Genomic DNA, 21,778 nt, shown 5'->3' with positions numbered 1-21,778 from the left:
ATAAATAAAGAGCAGTAAAAGAATACGATTTTTAATCAATTTGGACTATTTGCAAATTATATAATTTAAAAAAAGAACATTCAATCTGATTCATATGCTGGAAATGAAAAAAATGCTTTAATATATACACTATTGAGCAATTATTACATAAATCATGGCAAAACAACAACAAAATGTAACATTTCTATCGTAAAACAACCTACATCTTATCACTCTTTCACCATTAAAATCTGCAGTGGTGCTTCATGCTTGGTATCTGTGAACGGTTAAGTCTCACCTTCTTTGATTCGATTGGCTAGCTAAATAATTATGACCAGCGTTGACTGTCAAACATTCAAATGTCCAATATTGGGGAGGTGGGGTGCAATTTGGCCATTTCTAGTTATTTTGGATGGTGGATACTAAACACGAGCAATAATAATAATGCCAGTGATTAGTGAGAATAAACTAGACATTGCTGGTTAAGGAAAGAGCAGTTCCATTTATTACATTTGAACAGAAGATCCTTTCCTCAGGACTCGAAACATTCGTACACATATCTAGGCACTCAACAGCATGTGAACATGTAACTGGACAGGAACTTGACTCCGCTGAACACGCGGTGAGCTTCAGGAAACGTGTCTGCGTCTGGCGCGCCTGAGGAAGGCTTTCTCTCTCCACTTGTTTGGCTGCAGCATGTGGGGTCCGTTGTGAACACAGAGGATGGTCATCTGCGCCGCGTACTGCAGGTTCTGCAGCAGCTACACACACACACACACACACACAGAGTTACACACACATCAGTGAACGCGTCACACACAACCTTACTCAGGAAACCCACCTTAGGAGTGATGAAGAAGTACTGAGACGTGTTCACACCGCAAGCGCTTCTCACGACAATGTCAAACACTCGCCTCTCGTTGACAGGGTCCATCCCCTGCACACACACACACACACGTCACACACACACTCCACCTGAGGAACGGAGAAACATAATACCACAACTACACTAGATGTTCTTCTACTAAGGTCATTGATTTCATACGGATTAGCAACAGTAAAGCTTACACATACTAACAGGAAACCAAGTTAATTCAAACCGAAACATTTACGTCATTAATTAGATAAACATTATTACACGGCTCTGTGGAATACTTGATTCTGATTGGTGGTATGTTATTCCGCTGAAAACAGAAACGCAGACTCATCCGGAAGTTTTGCGTTTGGTGAAATAATCAAATATTAAAACTCAGATCAATATTTTGTGTACACTCGCAGTGGGGATTTCTTTAAGACTGCAAGGGAAGCTCAATTTAGGTCAAATATGTACTATTGTGTTAACATTTTATTAAATAAAAAGGTGTTAGAAACGTTCATCTCGAAGACGAGTTGGTTCAGAATCCGCTTCACACAGCAGGACGGCGGACTCGATCTCCTTCTCACACATTCCCGTAGCGTCACAGTGTTGAAGCCGAGCGTCCGTTGACTTCAATGGGGCAGCTTTGAACAGTTTTTTTCAGTGCTTCGAAACTAGACGGTCATTGATTGGATAAATGCTGCGATCATGTCCCGGCCACGGGCGCTCAGCGTGTCTGGGGGAGAATGGAGGAGTGGCCTGGACTCCGGGCTTCTGCCTGATGATTGGAGGGTCTGTCGAAAGACTGCATCTCCTTTTGATTGACAGCGATTTTGTACTATAAAAGTCTCTGCCGCTGAAGCTATTCCCGCTCAGTCCCATCGCGGATCTTGCAAGTGTAGACGAAAGACGAACTCCTGGAACCCACTTCATGGTATTTACTTGGCAAAATCGCAAGCCAATTTTCATCACATTTCACACACCACATTCCTCGTTTCAGTTTAACTTTATTCCCACATTTCCTCCGTCAAGTTTAATATATTTTTTTGTGTGAGAAAAATCTTGTATATCTTTTTAAAATGTCTTTTAATGAGCTTCCCGTCTTTGAAAGACCAGCAGCCGCCACTGTGTACAGTTATTTAACATATATCATCCGGTACCGCGGCCTCGCTCTCTCGTCTCATACAAACACTGCTGCCATTTTGCGATTATTGTTTTGCACACTGCAACGGATTATAACAAACAGGAACGATTTTAAATCAGTTTAATCTCAGATCAATATCCCCATAAGTATTTCTGCAGTGAAATACCGTGTAATAAGTGGTGTGACTGTAGCGTTTCTCTTAAACGTACGTCTGACGACTGATCACCGTCGGGGTTTATTCTGCAATAACAACCGGCTGGATGAACATTATCCCTTACTGAACAATACTAGACTGACACCAGTGTTATTCCAGTATTATTGAGATACCACTATAGTTTTTATTAAAGGCACACCGTGGAACTTTTGACCTAAAGAGTTGAAGCATATGAGTTGTTTTAAATGATTCCTCAGGCCAATATACAGCGTTTGACACTATCAATGCTCCGAGCGGGGCTGCCCTCTTGAAATACCGCCCATGTAAGTTTGGAGACGACGGACCGTCTTTGGACAGGTCATGTGACCTGGAGAACGAATCACTTTACGACCGTCACGTGACCACAAGCTCTGATATGCTCAAGGAGCTAACGCTTCTGCTACTATTTTTCCGCCTGCTCGACTCCTGGCCATGGCTGAGGCGAGGAAAAGTTTAAAACTGCTCCTGAGGAGGCAAGAAAGACAAAACGCGAGAGGGATCGTGCTCCCCGGCTCTCCCTCGTCGTCCTCCGCGTCCTCCTCCTGTTTTGGGACTCAGAAGATTATTCAAGGGGCGAAGAAAATGATGACTGAAAATAAAACATTTAGAACAGGAGAGAGGCCGCACTGCATAAATAGTCTTTTTATTTGCACACTGAAGAAGGCACGCGCCGAAACGCGTTTGTGCAAATAAAAAGACTATTTATGCAGTGCGGCCTCTCTCCTGTTCTAAATACTCTAATTATTCAGGCCAGCACTCTTAAAGTTTACGTTTAATCACTGAGTGAAGCCCGCTCCTATTCCCATTTATTTATTGAAAATAAAACATAAACATCGGAATAAAAGTGGATATATAATGTAATATTTACTGCGAAGTCGGGAATTCGTGTAACAAAACTGATATGTCAAAACATACCGCCGTTATTTGTAGGCTTCAGTTTGTTTGTCCTTTTACAAATTCATATATGTGTGTATTATTCGTGGCTTATATGATTTTACATACAAATGTCTATGAATTTGAATCTAAAATCATATAAGCCTCTAATAATACATAGTTTACTACAGGAAAAACACAAATAAGATGACTCCAAAACCAACACAATAACAACTTAGTTTTAGGTACAAAACGTGTATATCCTGCTCCTGCCGATCGACTGTCCTGCACAGTTTACCTCCAACCCTAATCAAACACACCTGAAGCAAACAATGAACGTCTCCAGGATCGCTTGAAAATGAAAGTGTGTTTGATTAGGGTTGGAGATGAACTCTGCAGGACAGACCGGAGCAGGGTTGGGCACCCCTGGTCTATGCGACTTACCTGACCAGTTATTTTCTGTTCACTTTTGTGCAATTCATTTATTAAGTGGATGTCTTCTTTACTTTTGCGACAGTGCTGCGGCGCTTGTGGCCTCTAGGGGCGCTAGACTTGAAAGTTACAGGTCTAACGCCCCTATTGGCCAAAAGTTCTGCGGTGTGCCTTTAATAGTTTGAATTAGATTTAATTTTTTTGTTATTTTAGTACATCAAGTTAAACTAAATAGAAATGAGAAATGTTGATTTGGCAATTAGCTGAAATAAAAGAAGTCTGAATGCAAGTAAAGATTATTATTTGTATTTTTATATATATATATATACTTTTCTTTTTAGATACTATAATAACCCCGAGACCTGATTCAACGACTAAAGATGTCCGTCTGGTGCACGTTTATCATTATACACCTATAGATCTCGTCACGGCCCTTTTTAGCTCTGCGCTCGTTGTGTTCGGTCTGCCAGTTTGTATTTCCACAGCATGAAGGAAAGATCTTACAGATTTATGAATGAACCGCTCTTCTTAAAATCTTCCCGCTCTACTGACATTATGACATCCGCTTCAAACATTACAATGCTCATCATTATAACTTTCATTAACTATAAAAATTGACCCATGTGACTGGTTTTGTGGTCTAGGGTCACATAAACAGAATTCCAGAGATGTCTGTGTGTTTGTCTGTGTGTGTGTGTGTGTGTGTGTGTGTGTGTGTGTGTGTGTGTGTGTGTGTGTGTGTGTGTGTGTGTGTGTGTGTGTGTGTGTGTGTTCATGTCGTCTGGAATGGTCTGCCGGTGTTCGGGGACTTCACCTGGTTGATCTCGTCCACCACTCTGAAGGGGCATCGGTTGAGCTCCTGCAGGGCCATGAGGTACAGCATGGTGGACACACTGCGCTCTCCTCCGCTCTGATGGTGCGGCGTGAGCTCGTGCATCTGCGCATTACTGCGAAACTTCACCTGGATGCGGATGCCGTACTTGTCATACTCCTCCTGAAACACACGTTCACAATGCCACATTTGCGAGAGTCCGACACGCCGTGTTGTGTTGCTTAAAGCTGCGATGTGTTTGCAGTGCAAGTTGAGAGGGTGGCTTTCAAAACGATGAAAGAAAGGAAACTTTGCAACCACGTACCCTTAAAAGTGAAGTATGTTCATGTTAAAGGGGTCATGAACTGAGAAATCAAAATTTCCTTGAGCTTTTGACATATAAGAGGTCATCATACTATAAGAATATCCTGTAAGTTTCTGAACTGAACTTCCTTGTTAGTCCGATAAAAGCTTTTATTGACACCAGGCCCAGCGAACGACAGGTTTTCAAAGTGGGAATCTATGTCAGGCTAGGAAAAATGCCTTTTATTTCTAAATTATGATAATTTTTGATGTAAAAACCATACTAACATTATAAGGGCACCCCAGGCAACATTATAAAATAATAAAACAATCCAGTTCATGACCTCTTTAAAATACATTCTCTTAACACAGTATATTAGTGAGCCAATCATGCGTTTATCTCCCCCAGAAGTGTAAACATTAAGCCTTGCGATTGGTCCGCTCAGATCTGTCAATAACTTTCCAGCTAAACCAATAGCAAGAGTTTGGGGGCATGGCTTCAGTAGCAGGCGGAGCCAGAGGGTGTTTAACCGCTGTGGGTGCATGACTGATGTTACATGGGAAACACATACAGCTTCAGTTACAGGAGTGCAAGCCAAAATTGACTGCATTTAAACAGGTCATGAACACGTCAAAGTGAACGAGGCTTAGAGATGTTACGTGCTACAGTGGACTCTTCAATACGGCGTCACCATGCACCCGCTCTGATGTACCGGTTTATAACAGTGTATGTTTACGTGTCCCGCATAAACAGCCTCAAATGTGAGGTCAAAAATGCACTGGTGCAGATACATTATATGAGTTTATTATTAAAAGAAACACTGGCGTTCGCTGTAGACAGTCATACAGGTCCGCGACCAATTAAAATTGTTGGGTAACGCAGCGCTGTTTTACCTGGCCAAAACTTGATTTGAGTGTAACATAAAGGATAATGCACAGGTCAACAAAATATATAATACTGTTCTAGTGGTTTTTGGATATTTCAATCCAAAAATCTTACATACTGTGCCTTTAATATAAAACATGTCTCATGTTTAGGTCAATGTTTAAGATTATGCAGCTCACGCTGTGTCCTGCGCTGTTTTTCAGATGTGCTCTTCATTTAAAACTACTGTGTATAAATGGTATTGCCCCATCCTATATCAATTATAACATTTATATTGATATATCGTACAAACTCTATGCACCACCCAGCCCCGGCAAACAATTACTCGATTACTGCAGTACAAAATACAGCCACCAAAACAACATCCTTCACTGTCAGCGGGGCAGAAACAGAACAGAAGTCTCACATGACTGTTGTGTGTGCGAGAACAGGGCGTAATGAAAGTGTGTGAGAGCTTCAGAGCCAATGATGATGAGTCCTCACCTCATTCTCCGAGTGCAGATCCACCTCTCCAGCACACTGCATCGAGCGGAAGAAATCACTGAAGCGCTCGTTGATCTGATCCACCAGCAGCTTCAGAGGATTCAGCCAGCGCTCTTTCGCCTGGGAAACATCAACGTGTTTGGTTACTCTTCATCTGTCTGCATGATGAGGATGTGTGTGTGAGGAGGGACGCACCTCAGCGATGTTTCGCCGGTAAGTGGTCAGGGCGTTGGTCTTGTCGTCCAGCTCCTTCTCCATGTTCTGAATCTCCAGCTCGCGTCGGTTATATTCCTCCACCACCTGAGAGTCGAGACCAGCAGCGCGTCAAACAGGGCAGGAGTGAACAACAGCCCTTCTCTTCTTCATCTTCATTAGAATTGACTATATGGAAGTATTTATGCTGCTAACTCCAGCTAGGAAGTGGTTCGCTATGGAAGACTACACTCAGAACGAGATACTGGCCAATGAAATGCATCAGAGAGGTTTGATTGAAATTTGAGCAGTGGTTTCATGCAGGCAACAAATGCACACTTCGTCAACGTTCGCAAGGTTCATGGAATTAAATCATTCAAATCAAAGACTTGTTTCAATCATACAAATGTGTATTTGCTTGATGCGGACAGTGGATTAGGACGTATTATATCGTTTGCCGGTTAATTACTTTGTATACAAATAAATATTTGTCTTTCTATTATGTTTACGTTCTGTTTAACAGCACTATCTAATCATTTACTAGACAGATCTGTCAAACAAAGAGTAAACTAATGAAGATGAGAATGGGAGATCAGGCACTGGGTTCTCAGTACTTTCAAAATAAAAGTCCCGCTTTCGAGACACAGGCCAAAAATAACTAAAATCAGCGCCGCTGGTTCTGCACAATCCATAGGGATTTTATAAGTCTTTGTTAAAGCATTATAAGCCAAGCCAATCAGCTGCGAGGAGAATCACAACATTACAAACTTTGATTTGAAGCAAAAAAGTACAAGATTGTGTACTTCCTCTACAATCTACAATCCCATGAAGCCTTGCGAACAGGATAATCAGATTAAAAACAATGGGGATATATAAAACTACGAATTTAAAAATATTGATTAAATAAAAACAAATATTTTAAGTAGTTTGAGGGCATATGGAGACTAGATTACGTCATTTGCAGTGCAGCATCATGGGTAATGTCGTTTTTCTGCACAGATTTAGCTGTTAAACAATTAAAGAAGTAAATTACATTGATTAACAACCTCGTAGCTCACAGTAGGTCTTCCTTGGTTTATAAGTTATCATTAAAAATCTATTTCCCAATGGATAATAGAGTTTTTACTTCCAGAATCCGACTGTTGGACTCAATATATTCGCCTTTGGTGATCAATCGGTCCACCATTAGATAATATGCTAATACAATTTAATTATAGAAACCGAGATACATTTGGGGGGAAACAATAGCAGTCAGAAATTGCATATTTTCAACCAATTAGGCTGCAAGAACAATCTGGAATTGACATTCTGTTCATTTGCAAGATGAACATGGTCATTAGAGGATATTGCTGACCCCAAAACGGTCAAATATTGAGGAAAACATTACTCAAGCTAAACGTGGAGCTCTTTAGGGCATCATATATGTCAAGTTGGAAATCAGGAAACTATTCTTATTCAGAACGGTTCCTCTTTTCAAGACTTCAAGTGTGAGTTGACGTTAGGACTGGTTAGTAACATTTTTAAAGGCAGAGGTGAGGCAAAGTGTGAATAGAGCTGATGTGTAGTTGTTCTCACAGCATCACTGAGGCCGGTGAAGCACTCCGCTCTGGTCTTCTCTTCATTCAACATGGCATCAATCTCATCCAGTGTATCAGGCAACTGGCTGAAGGCCTGGAAGGAAACCACACACACATAATGTTGTACAATAATGCGTTAAACACAGAATGGAGGACATGTGTCGGAGGTAGACATGGCTCACCGCGTGCAGCTCCTCTGAGACCGCCGTCTCTCCAGGGATCATGTTACAGATCTCGCTGGCCCTCCTCATCAGGGTCTTGCATGTGTTCAGCAGATTGTTCTTTATCTGGTCCAGCCTGGTATACGCCACCTGTGCCGACACACAGACATGTTCTGGGGTCTTACTGGGCACCATTCATCAGTGGGTCAGGAAGTTTTCATTAACGAAATTAAAATATACTAGGAATGCACCGATATGAACATTTTGGACGATACCGATAATTCTTTATTTTGAAAGCTATACAGATAACCGATCTAAATCCATATTTTGATATATCTTTTGAGAGCCTGATTCCAGAAACCATTCAACCATTCAAATCCATGTCCCAAGCACACGATTATAATGATGTTCTCATAATTTTATGTAGCCTATAGGACAGACGTGCGCTGCACATGTTGCACATTACTGTACTTTCCTTTTTTTAAGTGATTCCAATCATATTTCAAGCTATTCAGAACCATCACAGCGAACAGTGCGCATCTGAAGTGTCTCAGCTGAAGGAAATAATACATTATATATCAGCTTTAATATATCGGCCTGATAACGATAACATGAAAAATTTACAAATATCAGCCAATACCGATATGGTGGCCAATATTATTACTTTATTTCAGACCCAGAGGGATCCACAATACAATACAAAACACATACATAGTAATACACACACACACACACACACAAAAAGTAATACAACAAGTAAAAATACACCATCCACAGTATATATCCACTCAATATATCGTGCATCATTAAAAAATACTCTATTATCCTCAATAATTCTAATTCTCTACCTGAATAATTAGGGGGCCATTTACACAACATGTTTTGTGGTTAAAAACTTTGAGACGTTTTTTTAAAAGTTTAAATTCTTTTAACCCGAGCATAAAAGACGAGAGCGCAACGGTAAAACACGTCCATTATGGCATAAAAAACAATGGAGCAGTAAAAACGCATTCTTTGTATTTGTACGAATTTAAATAAATATCAAGTCACCTTCAAAATAGATAGAATATTACAAAATAAATTAAGTTTTTTAATTATTAAATATAATAACTCAAGTATATTAATGCAATAATATAATAATAGTGTATAAGAACTTAAATAGGATTATAAAGAGTCCTTTAATTTATTTATTCAACATCACATTTGGTTGGAAGACATGTTGAGACAGTGAGACGGGTCTGACCTCGGCTTGCTTGAGCTCAGATGAACTGTCCCTGCAGTCCGTCTCCAGTTTGGTTTTCTCAGCGGAGAGTCCTGCGCTCTGGAGAGCCAAGTACACCTTCTCCATACTCAACCTGGCCTTCATCTACACACACACACACAGTCATGAGACAAAGAACATCCGAGAGTAGAAACCAACATGCAGAGAGCACAAACACACCTGCATGTGTCTCAAATACTCCTCCATTATGGCCACTTTCTTGTTGTTTACAGCAGCGATCTTGGCATTCGTTTCCTGTTCAATTGTCTGCAAGTTGATCTCACTTTGCTCCATCTGCCTCAAACTGCACAGAGAGAAAAAGACACAAGTAAAAAAGGTATCGTTCATGTGTTACAGAGTGTGGGGTGAGGACGTTTGATTTGAACAAACCCTTCACCCAAAGTTTGAGCAGTAGCAATGAGACGCTTGCCTTAGCAAACACCACTAATAACATGACAGAATGAAACGCACAGGTGGTTTTTGGCAGAAGGTACCTGTCCTGTTTTGTACTGATTTTCTGCTCCAGTTGTCTCTTCTTGCCTTTCAGCTCAGACAGCTTCTTCTTCTTAGCACGCAGCTCATTATCACGCCGCTCTAGTTGAGCTTGTTTCTCACGAATGGCTGCCATCCGTTCATCAATACTCCGCACCTGCCGCTCTGCTGCCTGTCAACGAGATGAAAAAATGTTTTCATTAAGAAATAGCTTTAGGGGGCTGAAAAATTATTTAATGAAAACCAACTAAATAAATTCCAATCTGCTGCAGCGTTTAAATCAGTGGTGACGAGCTGTTTCTCCTATCAAAAGTTGTAAACTTAAAGGAACACGCCGACTTTTTGGGACTTTCGCTTATTCCCCGTATCCCCCAGAGTTAGATAAGTCCATACACACCCTTCTCATCTCCGTGCGTGCCGTAACTCTGTCTGACGCACCCACCGCTAGCCTAGCTTAGCACAAAGACTGGAGGTAAATGGCTCCAGCTAGCATACTGCTCCCAATAAGAGACAAAATAACACCAACATTTTCCTATTTACATGTGATTTGTATAGTCACAGCGTGTACAAATAACAAGGTCACATGATTGGATGAAGGTTAGCCATCTTCTAACCGTACACATACTGGGAACTATATTCTCAGAAGGCGAAGCACTGCTACTAAGCTAAGCTAGCGGTGGGTGCATCAGACAGAGTTACGGCACGCACGGAGATGAAAAGGGTACCGGTATGTATGGACTTATCTAACTCTGGGGGACACGGGGAATAAGCTAAAGTCCCGAAAAGTTGGCGTGTTCCTTTAACTTATACGCAAAATTGGAATATCGCATTAAAAAATTTTTTTGTGAATAAAGCACTGATTCCATCTCATGTGTTCAAGAGAACAAAATCATCAGTTCCTGGGAAATTAGCGTAAAATATCTGTAATAAAAACGGAAGTTGCTGCAATCAGGGAAGAAACTGTGGCTCTTTTTTCCTCCATCATAAAGGAGTTGCGTCTCAGAGCGCATAGACGAATATAAACACGTCATGTTCTCTTGGTGTTTGGGAACACAATCATGCGAGACGCTTCTGGGAGGAAATTAAACCAAATCATTCTGATGATGACAGACTTTGGCTCAGGCATTTCAGAGCAACCAAACCAACATTTGAGATACTGTCAATTGGCCCGCTGGTGAGTCGTTATCCAATCACATCCACTGTTGAGGCAAAATCACAGTGTTTCTATCATAATTATGTCTTCTTATCTGATAAAAAAAATGTATCGACGTAAATTAAGCACATTTTTTATGCACATTTTATAATATATGCGCATCTTGTAATATTCCCTCTCTCACTCTCATCTGCTCCTCCAGGTTGCGTTTCTCGTCTGCATCCACGGCTGTGGTGAGGAACTGTGAGGGCCGCAGGGCCGAGTTACTGGAGACCACGTTATTAGAGTAGAAGGACTTCTTCACGGTGTACTTCTCCTCCGCGGTGTAGATCATCCTCAACTGAACCTCTTTGATCACCTGCAAAAGAACGTTTATTTATTTCTGTCAGCAACAAGCCTATTTTCATTAGCAAAAACAGAATAACCAACAAAATTCATACAATTAACAAAAAGACATTTCAGGATAATACAAGATAGAAATTCTAAAACGCATTCAGGCGATACTTTTCTAAATGCATCCGTTTTGAAATACAAACACATTTCTGAATAAAAACGTTGTCTATTTTCATTATTAAACATATTTTACTGGACTGCAATGTTTTTAGTCATTGAAGTTTGACATGAAGGCATTGATGGTGGTTCTTCGCCTTTTACCTGCCACAGAAAAACACCAGGAAAAGAAATTAAGTTTTTAAATGTTTACTAAATTCTGTGTTTTCCAATTTAATTGTGTACTGAATTTTTATTTAATAATCAAAATGCATGTCAAATCAATTAAAACTTGTAACAATTTTAATCTGAAATTTTGTGCTATCGGTTTGACTTTTTCTGGATTCTGCTTTATAATTTAAAACAAATGTATTATGTTCATGTGTTCGTGCCCCCATACCGTGAGATGGCAGGCGCTGGCTGAAAACATGCAGAAAATGCTTCAGTGTGTGTATAGATGAATAGTGTGGTGCTCATTCACACAGAGACATGCAGACGTCTGATTCAATAGCTTTTGAGCTTTAATATTTAGACACGTGTGAATATTAAGTGTACAGCCCTACTTTTGAATTATTTATGCAAAATTGGCTGAAATTTAACAGTAAATTTTGCGATTCTATCCACATTTTCTACAACACTGAAACCGTAGGACCCTAAGCTTGTATCTTCTGGCAAATACATGATGTGTCTAAGGGTTTTAGATGAAGGAGGACCCACCTTCTCGATCATGGTCTTGGTCTTCTCTGTTCCTACAGGAACATCATTGACTTTGTACTGATGGCACAAGTAACTCATGACTTCCTCAGGAGCATCAAACAGCTCACGCAAGTACGAGAAGAAGCCATAATGCCTGCCAAAAAATAAAATACATATGCTAAAAATGAACTGAATAAGATGTGTTGGTACAGCAGGTCAAGAAGAAGGTGTTACTTCAGAGTCTCGAGGGACCGTGAGGGTGGTCTGTTCGAGCAGGACTCGGCCGGAGCGATGACACTGTTGACTCGCAGCCTCTGTGAGTCTCGCACCTGAGAAAACATGACACAGCTTACTGATTTTACTTCTCTTACATCTATTGTAGATGTTTATTATGCTAATATTTTATGGCATTATATGATTTTATGTTTATTGCTAGAAAATAACAATTTGACAATTGTGTCAATTCAAATCACATAAAAAATATCACATAAATTAAGGCTTTAAACTGTAAATAGACATAGTAAATTTTGGTAACAGGGTTTCAAACTTCATATAAAATTAACAGAAAATTGTTCATGGTGAGCAATCACAATTTTTTCCTCCACTGACCAATTGTTGTAGGGGTGGGCGATATACCGACTGACACGATTGAATGTGTCAGTCGGTAGATTTTGGACTTATTGGTCTTAAAGTGACAGCATCCAAATTGACCTGCTGTCGTTAATAATGTTAATCAAACAAACAAAAAGAGAGAAAATCTCTCACTGCTCTGGACTGAATCACTTTAATAAGAATACATGTATTTTTAATTTACACAGTAAAGACTAAGCATTGTTTTTTTTATACATTTTATGTAGTATTTATAGCGCTTAAAGTTTTTCAGGTTGGTCCATTTCATTTGTGTCTTTGTTCTGTTGTAGTTTGTTTTCTTTGCCCTTTCTTTATCTTCATGGAACATGATCTTTACTTAAAGGAGAACTCCGGTCAATTTTAACATTGAGCTAATTTTTAGTAAATTTGGTGTGCTGTCAATACAGAGAACAACGACAAAAATCAGTGTTGCCTACACAGTGTTATCCTCTTTTTAAAATGTGCACCCTATTGACTTCAATGGGGCAAGTTTTAAACCTGCTTTTATCCTCTTAACATCCTTGATGTGTCATACAAGTGCCCAGCCATGTTGAGTGATTCCTTCAGAGTGAACACGAGTGAATCTGACTGCAGTAGATGTGGAAGATATTAATACAAATTATGTTAATTCAACAAGCGCAAATACCTGCATTTACTTCCTGTTTTCGGTCAAAGTAGTCGATTGTCGAGTTCACGCGCGTGATCATAGGTAACTAAGATGATTTTTTTTTTTATAAATATCCATCAGAGCTATGATCATGCGCGTGAACTCGACAGTCGACTACTATCCCACATCTACTGCAGTCAGATTCACTCGTGTTCACTCTGAAGGAATCACTCAACATGGCTGGGCACTTGTATGACACATCAAGGATGTTAAGAGGCTAAAAGCAGGTTTAAAACTTGCCCCATTGAAGTCAACAGGGTGCAAATTTTAAAAATAGGATAACACAGTGTAGGCAACACTGATTTTTGTCGTTGTTCTCTGTATTGACAGCACTCCAAATGTACTAAAAATTGAGCTCAATGTTAAAATTGACCGGAGTTCTCCTTTAATATCCGAATGATTTTTGGCATAAAAGAAAAATCGATAATTTCGACCCATACTATGTATTGTTGGCTATTGCCACAAATATACCCGTGCGACATGTGACTTGTGGTTTTGTGATCCAGCGTCATATATGGAAAATGGTGACAAGAATTATGATAGATGATAGATAACCTTATCTAAAGCAAAAACATCTATATTATACCATTATATATATATATATATATATATATATATATATATACCGTTATCGTGACATAAAATTAGTCATATCGCACACCCCTAATTTTTTTTAATGAAAAAAAAAAAAAGATACTTGTTGTGTCAGCTTCAATCAAAGTACCACATGCGGAGCTTCTCACCTCTTCCATGAACTTCTCCATGTCCTGCTGTCTCTGAAAGACGAAGGCTCTTAAGTCGTTTAGAGGGATGTGACTCTCAATGTATTTTGCGTGCCGAGTATCACGGACATTTATCTGGCAAAAAAAAAATGGCGAGAACATCAAACTAATCTGCTTGAACAGCCATGTCCAGAAAACAGCAAGTGAATGAGGCGCTGTGCTCTCACCACCAGCATCATGGGCTCGTGGACATTGCCTTCAAAGCGGTCACGGTTATTCCTCAGCCACATGAGGGCCGTGTACGTGTCCCGGAAACGGCTGCGCAGCTTATCCTCTTTCACCTTCATCATGTCCTCCAGACTCCTCAGACGATTCTGCAAACCTTCAGAACAACAAGCAACAAACTAAAAATGAGTACAAGACTTAAATATGATGAACTGATATGCTACATTTTAATAGTTTCTCCACAACAGGCAAAGTCAAGTCAAGTCATCTTCATTTATATAGCGCTTTTAACAATGTAGATTGTTTCAAAGCTGCTTTACAGAGATATTTTCCAGCTAAAGTTAGTTTTGATTGATTCACTTCCGTCACAACGATCATTAGTTATTAAATTAGAGGCCGCTAAGACGACACTGTTCTCTCTACACAGACTTTAAATGCGAACCTTTGAGAAACGCTGATTGGCTAGTTGATACAACACCATTATAACATCAACATTTCCTGTGTATAACATCAACATTTTTTTTGCTATTAAACATTACGTATAAATTCTCCGTAAGCTTCGTCTTTGTCTCTGCGCAGGTCCAAACTCTCGCCCTCCAGTTTGGCTTTTTCTTCCTGGATGGTCCTCAGCTCTGCGTTCACAGCCTCGATCTGAGGTGTGACGTCCTCCATGCTGTTCATGCTCTGCAGCTCCTTCTGCAGGTCTCGGATCATGAGCTGCGTGTGTCCAATCCGCTTCTGCCGGTCCACCTCCTCCGTCTGCTTCAGGCTCAGGTCCTGTCTGATGTCATCCACCTTGCGGTTGACAGAGGAGACAGCGATCAGTCAGTGTTTTAATACAGTCTTTATTGGTGTAACAAAGCAGTGTTTCTCGACCGGTGGGTCTCAACCCAAACGTCAAAGAAACAACAAGAAACGTAATTCCAAATGTTTTCGTAATGCGGGACTTTTATTTTGAAAGACAAGCGTAAAAGCCGTGACTGTTCAGACAGACGCAGTTTAAGTGAAGAGTGCCTGAGAAAAACGCATTGTCTTGATTTGCATGTTCATTCTATTCATCAGGATCAGTGTCCATGTGTTTCATCAACAGTGCATGTTAACTGACACACAAACCCGCCTCTCCTCACTCACGCAGATTTTGCGCTCACACCCAAAGTGCGGCACATAAAGCCGCCTCTCAGTGTTAAATTTAGTTCTTTTTAGCTGCTTTTTGCGCTTAAACAGTAAAATACACACTAAATAATGTAAAATTGGCAGTTTATTAGATTTATTAAGTTGAAAAAGTTACCAAGTGCACCTTTAAGCACAGCTATTTAATAGCCTTACCTTATACTGTTTATTCATCAGTGTTAACCATTTTTGAGAAATGAATACTTGGTTCAAACACCTAAAGATGTGGGTCGTGGTGACCATGCTGAGGACCACTGTTATAAAACACTCTCTTAAAATGTTTCATAAGCGGTTCCTCTCTCAGAACAAACCTCTTTACTCCTCAGTTCAAGCTGATCATGCTTCTGTTTACATTTCTGTGACACCTCTCTGATACTGGCGGTCTGAAAACAAAACAAAAACACAGTGGCATTAATTTCATACACAGAAGGAGATGAAGTTGGTGATAGGGTTGGTGATCTGTGCTGACCTTCTCCCTCATCTGCTGCTCGATGGGCTGCAGCTGACTCTCCACCGACCGGATCTTCCTGACCAGTGGCTCCTGAGCTTCTTTCAGCGACTTCAGCTTCCTTTTCATTTCATCTCTGTCCTTCTTCACCCCCTCCAGCTCTTTACGTGCCGTTTCATACTCCTAAAAATTGGAAACAGAGAATAGTCTAGAAACACACACTTGCTTTTATCAAAAGGACATATTTTCACTTAAAACTTGGCAAGTCTTTGTTCAGGTTTCTCTGAGCAATAGGACTTTTTATTGCCATCTTTTGGTGTCGTGTTTACAGGCACGTGGGCGGGACAATAACCTGTCACTCATATGAGATCCACCAATAGCAAACCACAACCATTCAATCAATTCCCTACGGACAAAATCAAGTCCCTCCCTACATTTGATCTTGTTCCAGAAGCGGTTTCACTCGGATATATTTGGCAATAGGGAAGAAAAGACTATCACAACTTCTATTTCATGCCGACTTTAAAGGGCACCTATTATGGAATTTTGAAATGTACCTTTCATGTAGTGTGTAACATAGATCTAAGTGAACAAAAACATCCTGCAAAGTATGAAATATGAAAGTGCACCGTATATAAAGTTATTGTCTTTCAAAAGTAAGAGTCGACTCGGAGTCATTTTTATGAATCGTTAGAAGACCGAAGCTTTTTCTCTGACTAGATGACGTCAACTTGTCAAGTTATTTGAATACGATACGCCCACTTATTGCGCTCCAAGGCCAGCAGGAAAACATCATGGCGACGAGACGCTGTGTTCTGAAGTGCGGCTCAAGTAAATTTAGCATTTGAAGACTAAGTGGCTACAATTCATAATACAACTATACCACAGAAGTATAGTCCGAGCCTTGTGCTTTGTTCGCGCCATTTTGAAGACGATTGCTTTACCAACTTAAATGCAATCAAACTTGGATTCGCGAGCCGGCTGATATTGAAGGAAGGTTCATTTCTAAGTGTATTTGCATCAGCTTCCTCCTCCGTATCACAACCTGTAAGTGTTATTAATAATTGTTGCTTTTATGTAGCATGCTTAATAATTATTTTGTTTGTTGTGTAAGCACCGTTTAGCTTCTAGGTCTTCAATGACAATTATTGTATTGAGATATGTGAAGTGTTTGTCGTTGTTTTCGGAGTTGTCTTAAAGAATAGAGTAATACCTCGTAGTAACATAACAGCATTTTTTTTTTTTTTTTTTTTTTTTTTAAAACGTTATGTTTATTCATCGGGCTAACGCAACCAAAGACTGATTGTGCTTTTACAATATGAACTCTGGGCTATTGCTCGCTAACATAACATTAAATTCTTTATCTTATTTTTAGTTTTTTACTACAAACTACAAAGCAGTGGACTATAATCATTATTATAACACTATTTAATTGATAAAAGCATCATTGTACTCCGTGTTAAACAATAAGTATTATCTCTGTAAACACTGCTGGGTCATCTGACCAATCGCAGATTAGCGTCGCGCAAAGGAGGGGTTTGGAAAAACGAGTCGTTGAACGATTCATTTGGGAGTCGGTGAGCAAATCAGGTGAAAATAAATGCATATTATACGACAACAAAAGTGTTTTTTGTCATTGCATGCACGTAAAACTGTTGTTGGGGACTCCCTAAACAACATTAGGAACATTTTAAATGTCATAATAGGTGCCCTTTAAATTCTCAACTTTATAGGGAAGCATTGCAACTATAAAAATTCTGAGGTGTCCCAGGTATTTGTCATCAATGATTCATTTATTTGACAACCGAAAGTGTCTAATATTAATAACAGGGAGTTATCACAATAAAGTGACTAGTATTCAGTGCATTGTGTGATCGAACCATAGCGGTTAGTCACCATGAGTGAGGATCACCCTTTAAAAAAGGAAAAGGAAAGCTTTTTTAGCACTAATGCAACACAATGAAACAGAAAGAATGTGCACAATTATGATAAATTATTATCAATATCAAAGAGACCTTCCACTCTGGTTTTGGGAAAGTTTAGCCGAGTAAGATGGGACACTCACCACCCAGGGCTTCTTCTTCTCTAGCATCTGGATCCTGTCCAAGTGTCTCTTCTTCATGTAGTAACGTTCCACATCCAGCTTGTTCCTCTCATTCCTCTGCTTGGCCTTCTCTAGGAAGTTGGCTTTCTCCTTACAGACATTCTGTTCAAGTAATGGAGTAAAAATTAAAGGCCTAATCGGGACTATAAGCACAATATACTGGATTTCAATACAAGAAAAGCGTTCACCTCCAGGTCCCTCTCCTTGCTGCGAAACGTCTTGAGCTCGCAGTGAAACTCATACATTTCTGGTGGGCCGACAGACTTCTCAGTGGCTTCAAGAAGCTCAATCTTACTCATCTTAGCAAACTCACCGACCTTCTCCTGTGACACCAGATCAAAGGCAGAGGATTCATTATAGAGGATGTATTACTGATTATTTCCCCCACATTCTCCATTGTTGCAGCTCCTCTCTTCCCAGTCTGTCAGTAACACTCTTTATTTCCTGTCTCTATGAAGCCCCTCCTCCTGAAAAGCACAATGTGCTCTGATTGGTCGCCTGGATCAGTGTGTTGTGCTTCGAGTGTGTTTGGGAAAAGTCCCGGCCCTTACCATAAATGCAAGTTTCAACACTACTAACTTACTCATCCGAACCTCGTCCCTTTATTCTGCGTGTGCCTTGGGATGGAATTATTTAAATGAAAGCCCCGATAGAGAATATGGTGCGTTCAAGTCCTCCTGGGAAGTTCGTACGCACGATGTGGGAAGTCGTGTTTACGACGGCCGGTGCGTTCAAGTCACTTTAGTCGGAGTGAGATGGCGGAGTACTTTCTCTTAATTAATTACACAAAAATACAGCGAGGTTCTTAAACTCTAGTTCTAGAAAATGAAGAACAAAGATTTGCATAAAATGTGCTTTGGTTTTTTATGTTTTTAGTTCGTTTATGAAGCCACTGCAAACTTTATCGTTACATATTACATTGTTATTTTATAATGCTATCATATTCTGTGCAGGCAATTAGCGTACTGCGCTGTAAATAGAAAAGCCTGACAAGCTAAATACCTTGTATTGTGGTACTCCTCCATGTTTCTCAGTGACGCCCACAACTCGTAAAGATCGAGAAAATCCAGAGCTTCCCACTGGTATTTACGACATTGTGGTGGCGTTCAAGTGCGTTCAACTCGTAAATCACGATCTATACGAGATGACTTGAACGCACCAATGGAGCAACTTTGTGCTTTGAAACTTTGCAGAGCTTTTTCATGCTCAAACAGCAACATTACACAAAGTTGAACATGTAAAAAAGCATATTAGTTCCTCTTTAAAAAAGAAAGAAAGACGCAATTCTTCAAAACTTTACAGACACGTTTGGCAATATATATAGTGCAGTAGAAGCTCCTGATAATAATACGAGCACTCACCTGTGGCAGAAACTGACACAAGTTGCCGACCTGAATGTGCAGCTCTTTCACAGCCTCCTCCACAGCCTTCTGACTCGAGTGCTTTTTATTGAGCATCCAGGACGACTGGTTGTTCTCCACCTGGATCTCTCTGGTGATTACCAGGTTTCCACTCGCTCTGAATCTGGACACAAAGATGAACTGATCACATCTATGTCTCTCCAAGGACTTTTGGAAATGGAAATTTAACAAATATTTATATATATATACTTACAACTCAATTTCAACTGAACCTTTATTACACCCTCGCTTCACATACAGACCAACCTAGAACATAAAAACATCTAGTTCATTTATTAGGCTATTTATTGACAAGTAAGTAACAGTGCTATTTTAGTATATACTTTTATAATTTCTACTCATTTTTTTATCTATGTTTTTAAATTTTAAAGTTTATAGTTATTAATTTTTATTTCAGTTTTAGATATTTTTCGAACATAATAAAAATTAATGAATGAATATAAAATAAATGAAAATGAGACATGTTTAATATGCAAATAGCTGACAAAAAAACAAGTTGAAGTCTTTTATTTTTTATTTGAGGTTATGAAAATATGTATGTAATATGGTTTTAGTTAGCGATAATAACCCTTGTATGTGATAAGGTGTTTCTGAATGTAAAATCTGAAAACTGTATGCACACAGGAAAACATTTTCAGTATCATACTTTTTTAAAATGCTTATTAAAGGGATAGTTCACTTTAAAATTAAAATTCTGTCATCATTTACTCACCCTCAAGTTGTTTCAAACCTCTATTAATTTAGTTCTTCTGCTGAACACAAAGGAAGATATTTTGAAGGATGTCGGTAACCAAACAGTTAAAAATACTATGGAAGTCAATGGGACCAGTTAACTGTTTGGTTACCGACATCCTTCAAAATATCTTCCTTTGTGTTCAGCAGAAGAACTAAATTAATACAGGTTTGAAACAACTTGAGGGTGAGTAAATGATGACAGAATTTTAATTTTAAAGTGAACTATCCCTTTAAAGTCCCAGTGAACCGGAAATTTGCAACCGGCTTTACATATTTCCAAAGGGATTTGAATAGAGGGCAGGGTTTTCCTTTAGCACACCTCCTCTCCATCCCTCGCTCACAGCAGACTGACGGTTGAGGGAAGTGGGTAAGGATATTCAACCCAAAGCAACTTTTCAGATTTTGACTTAAGATTACCACGACAAACTATTTTTTTCCTGTGTATTAACTTGCACGGATTAATTGTTCATCAAAAGATTAGTAATGTGCGTTAAAATAAATAAGGCCCATTTTGATTTCATGGAAACTTTAAAGCACCAATTCCTTAAAATGTACATTAGAGTTAAATTAAAACATTCAGTTCCTCATGTAGCCCACATTTCCATATGTATTAAATTGCATCTGTGTAAAAACTCCCTTTCTATTAGTATCCCTGCTTAGCTTATATCATGTAACATTTCAGATTTACTGGCTTGAACACTTTGTAAAGTATCTACAAATAAAAAAAATTGCATTCACATATATTTGTGAATACTGTGTGTGTGCCAAACCACATAGACATGAACATCTGTGTCTATTTGAGAATCATATTGTGAGCTTTCAAAACTTCAGGTAGAGTGTATGGAAAGTTGTAGACTAGAGTTAACGTTTATTGTGAAATGATTGGAAGTGTTCATGACACTCTGAATAAATGCTTGACGCCTAGCAGAAGCTGTGTGGGATAACGTTAGCTCCCGGGAGAGACTCGCCTTGTCCCCTCGGCCCAGCACGGCTGTTTTCCCGGCCAGGCCCAGGCAGATGGCGCACACGATGCTGGACTTCCCCGTGCCGTTGGCTCCCACGATCATGTTGAGTTTGGGACCGGGGAAAACTTCTGAGTGATCGTATGTGCTGCGAACAGAGATGAGCGTGATTACAAGCATGATCCGGACTGAATCTGTCCACACTCGCAGGACACTTACAGGAAGTTGTGCATGGAGATGCGGACGATGGAGCCCTCCACGAACCCTCCTGCTCCTCCTGCTGCTCCTGCTGGGACATTTGTGCTGGTGGACGGTGTCGCTTCGCGGTTGGAGGGCTGTGAGTTGGTTAATTCGTGGCTTATTCGTTTTCTCTTCTGCGGCAGATCCATTTCTCTGTCCGTAAATCCCACTGACGGTTGATAGCAAGCAGCCTCACATCATCACTTTCGTTTCGCGCCTGTGTTGTGAGTAAGTCGCCGTGTGATTGGCCCACGGTAGTCACATGGCGCGCGCCTGTGTGTGTGTGTGTGGGGGGGGGGGGGGGGGGTCTGTGCTGGTTATAAGCGCTAGATGGCAGTAAAGATTTACCCTGCGATAAACTACATTTAGCAAACCAGCAAACTATTCCTACCAGTTTATACCTATGGCCATTATAGCACGTAGTAGTGTATGTCCACAGCAGGACCTGAATTTAATGTACTTACATATGACTT

The 21,778-nt window shown here is 40.0% G+C and overlaps 1 protein-coding gene across 1 annotated transcript; it reads right to left on the bottom strand.

Annotated features, from left to right (window-relative positions):
• Positions 1-98: 98 nt before the first annotated feature.
• Positions 99-21,595, bottom strand: smc5 (structural maintenance of chromosomes 5). The gene is made up of 24 exons (XM_079600158.1): positions 21,285-21,595; positions 21,072-21,213; positions 19,562-19,614; positions 19,309-19,471; positions 18,136-18,270; positions 17,909-18,049; positions 15,865-16,026; positions 15,707-15,778; positions 14,765-15,020; positions 14,228-14,382; positions 14,022-14,135; positions 12,216-12,310; positions 12,003-12,135; positions 10,981-11,154; positions 9,646-9,815; positions 9,332-9,455; positions 9,134-9,256; positions 7,912-8,040; positions 7,728-7,823; positions 6,156-6,260; positions 5,961-6,080; positions 4,292-4,471; positions 821-916; positions 99-740 (listed from the first exon to the last, which is right to left on the bottom strand). Exons 1-24 carry the CDS (start codon positions 21,452-21,454, stop codon positions 609-611), a joined length of 3,240 nt encoding a protein of 1,079 aa, XP_079456284.1. The 5' UTR covers positions 21,455-21,595; the 3' UTR covers positions 99-608.
• Between the last annotated feature and the right edge of the window lie 183 nt (positions 21,596-21,778).

The sequence above is a fragment of the Phoxinus phoxinus genome, assembly GCF_949152265.1.
Source record: "Phoxinus phoxinus genome assembly, chromosome: 23".
Taxonomy (NCBI): domain Eukaryota; kingdom Metazoa; phylum Chordata; class Actinopteri; order Cypriniformes; family Leuciscidae; genus Phoxinus; species Phoxinus phoxinus.
This window is presented reverse-complemented; position numbering and strand designations above follow the sequence as displayed.

Coding starts and splice junctions, on each gene's coding strand:
- smc5 (XM_079600158.1), bottom strand. CDS start 21,454: ATGGATCTGCCGCAGAAGAGAAAACGAATAAGCCACGAATTAACCAAC. Junction 12,136..12,215: donor CGGTCCCTCGAGACTCTGAA/GTAACACCTTCT, acceptor ATTTTTTGGCAG/GCATTATGGCTTCTTCTCGT. Junction 4,472..5,960: donor ATCTGCACTCGGAGAATGAG/GTGAGGACTCAT, acceptor CGTGTGTTTCAG/GAGGAGTATGACAAGTACGG.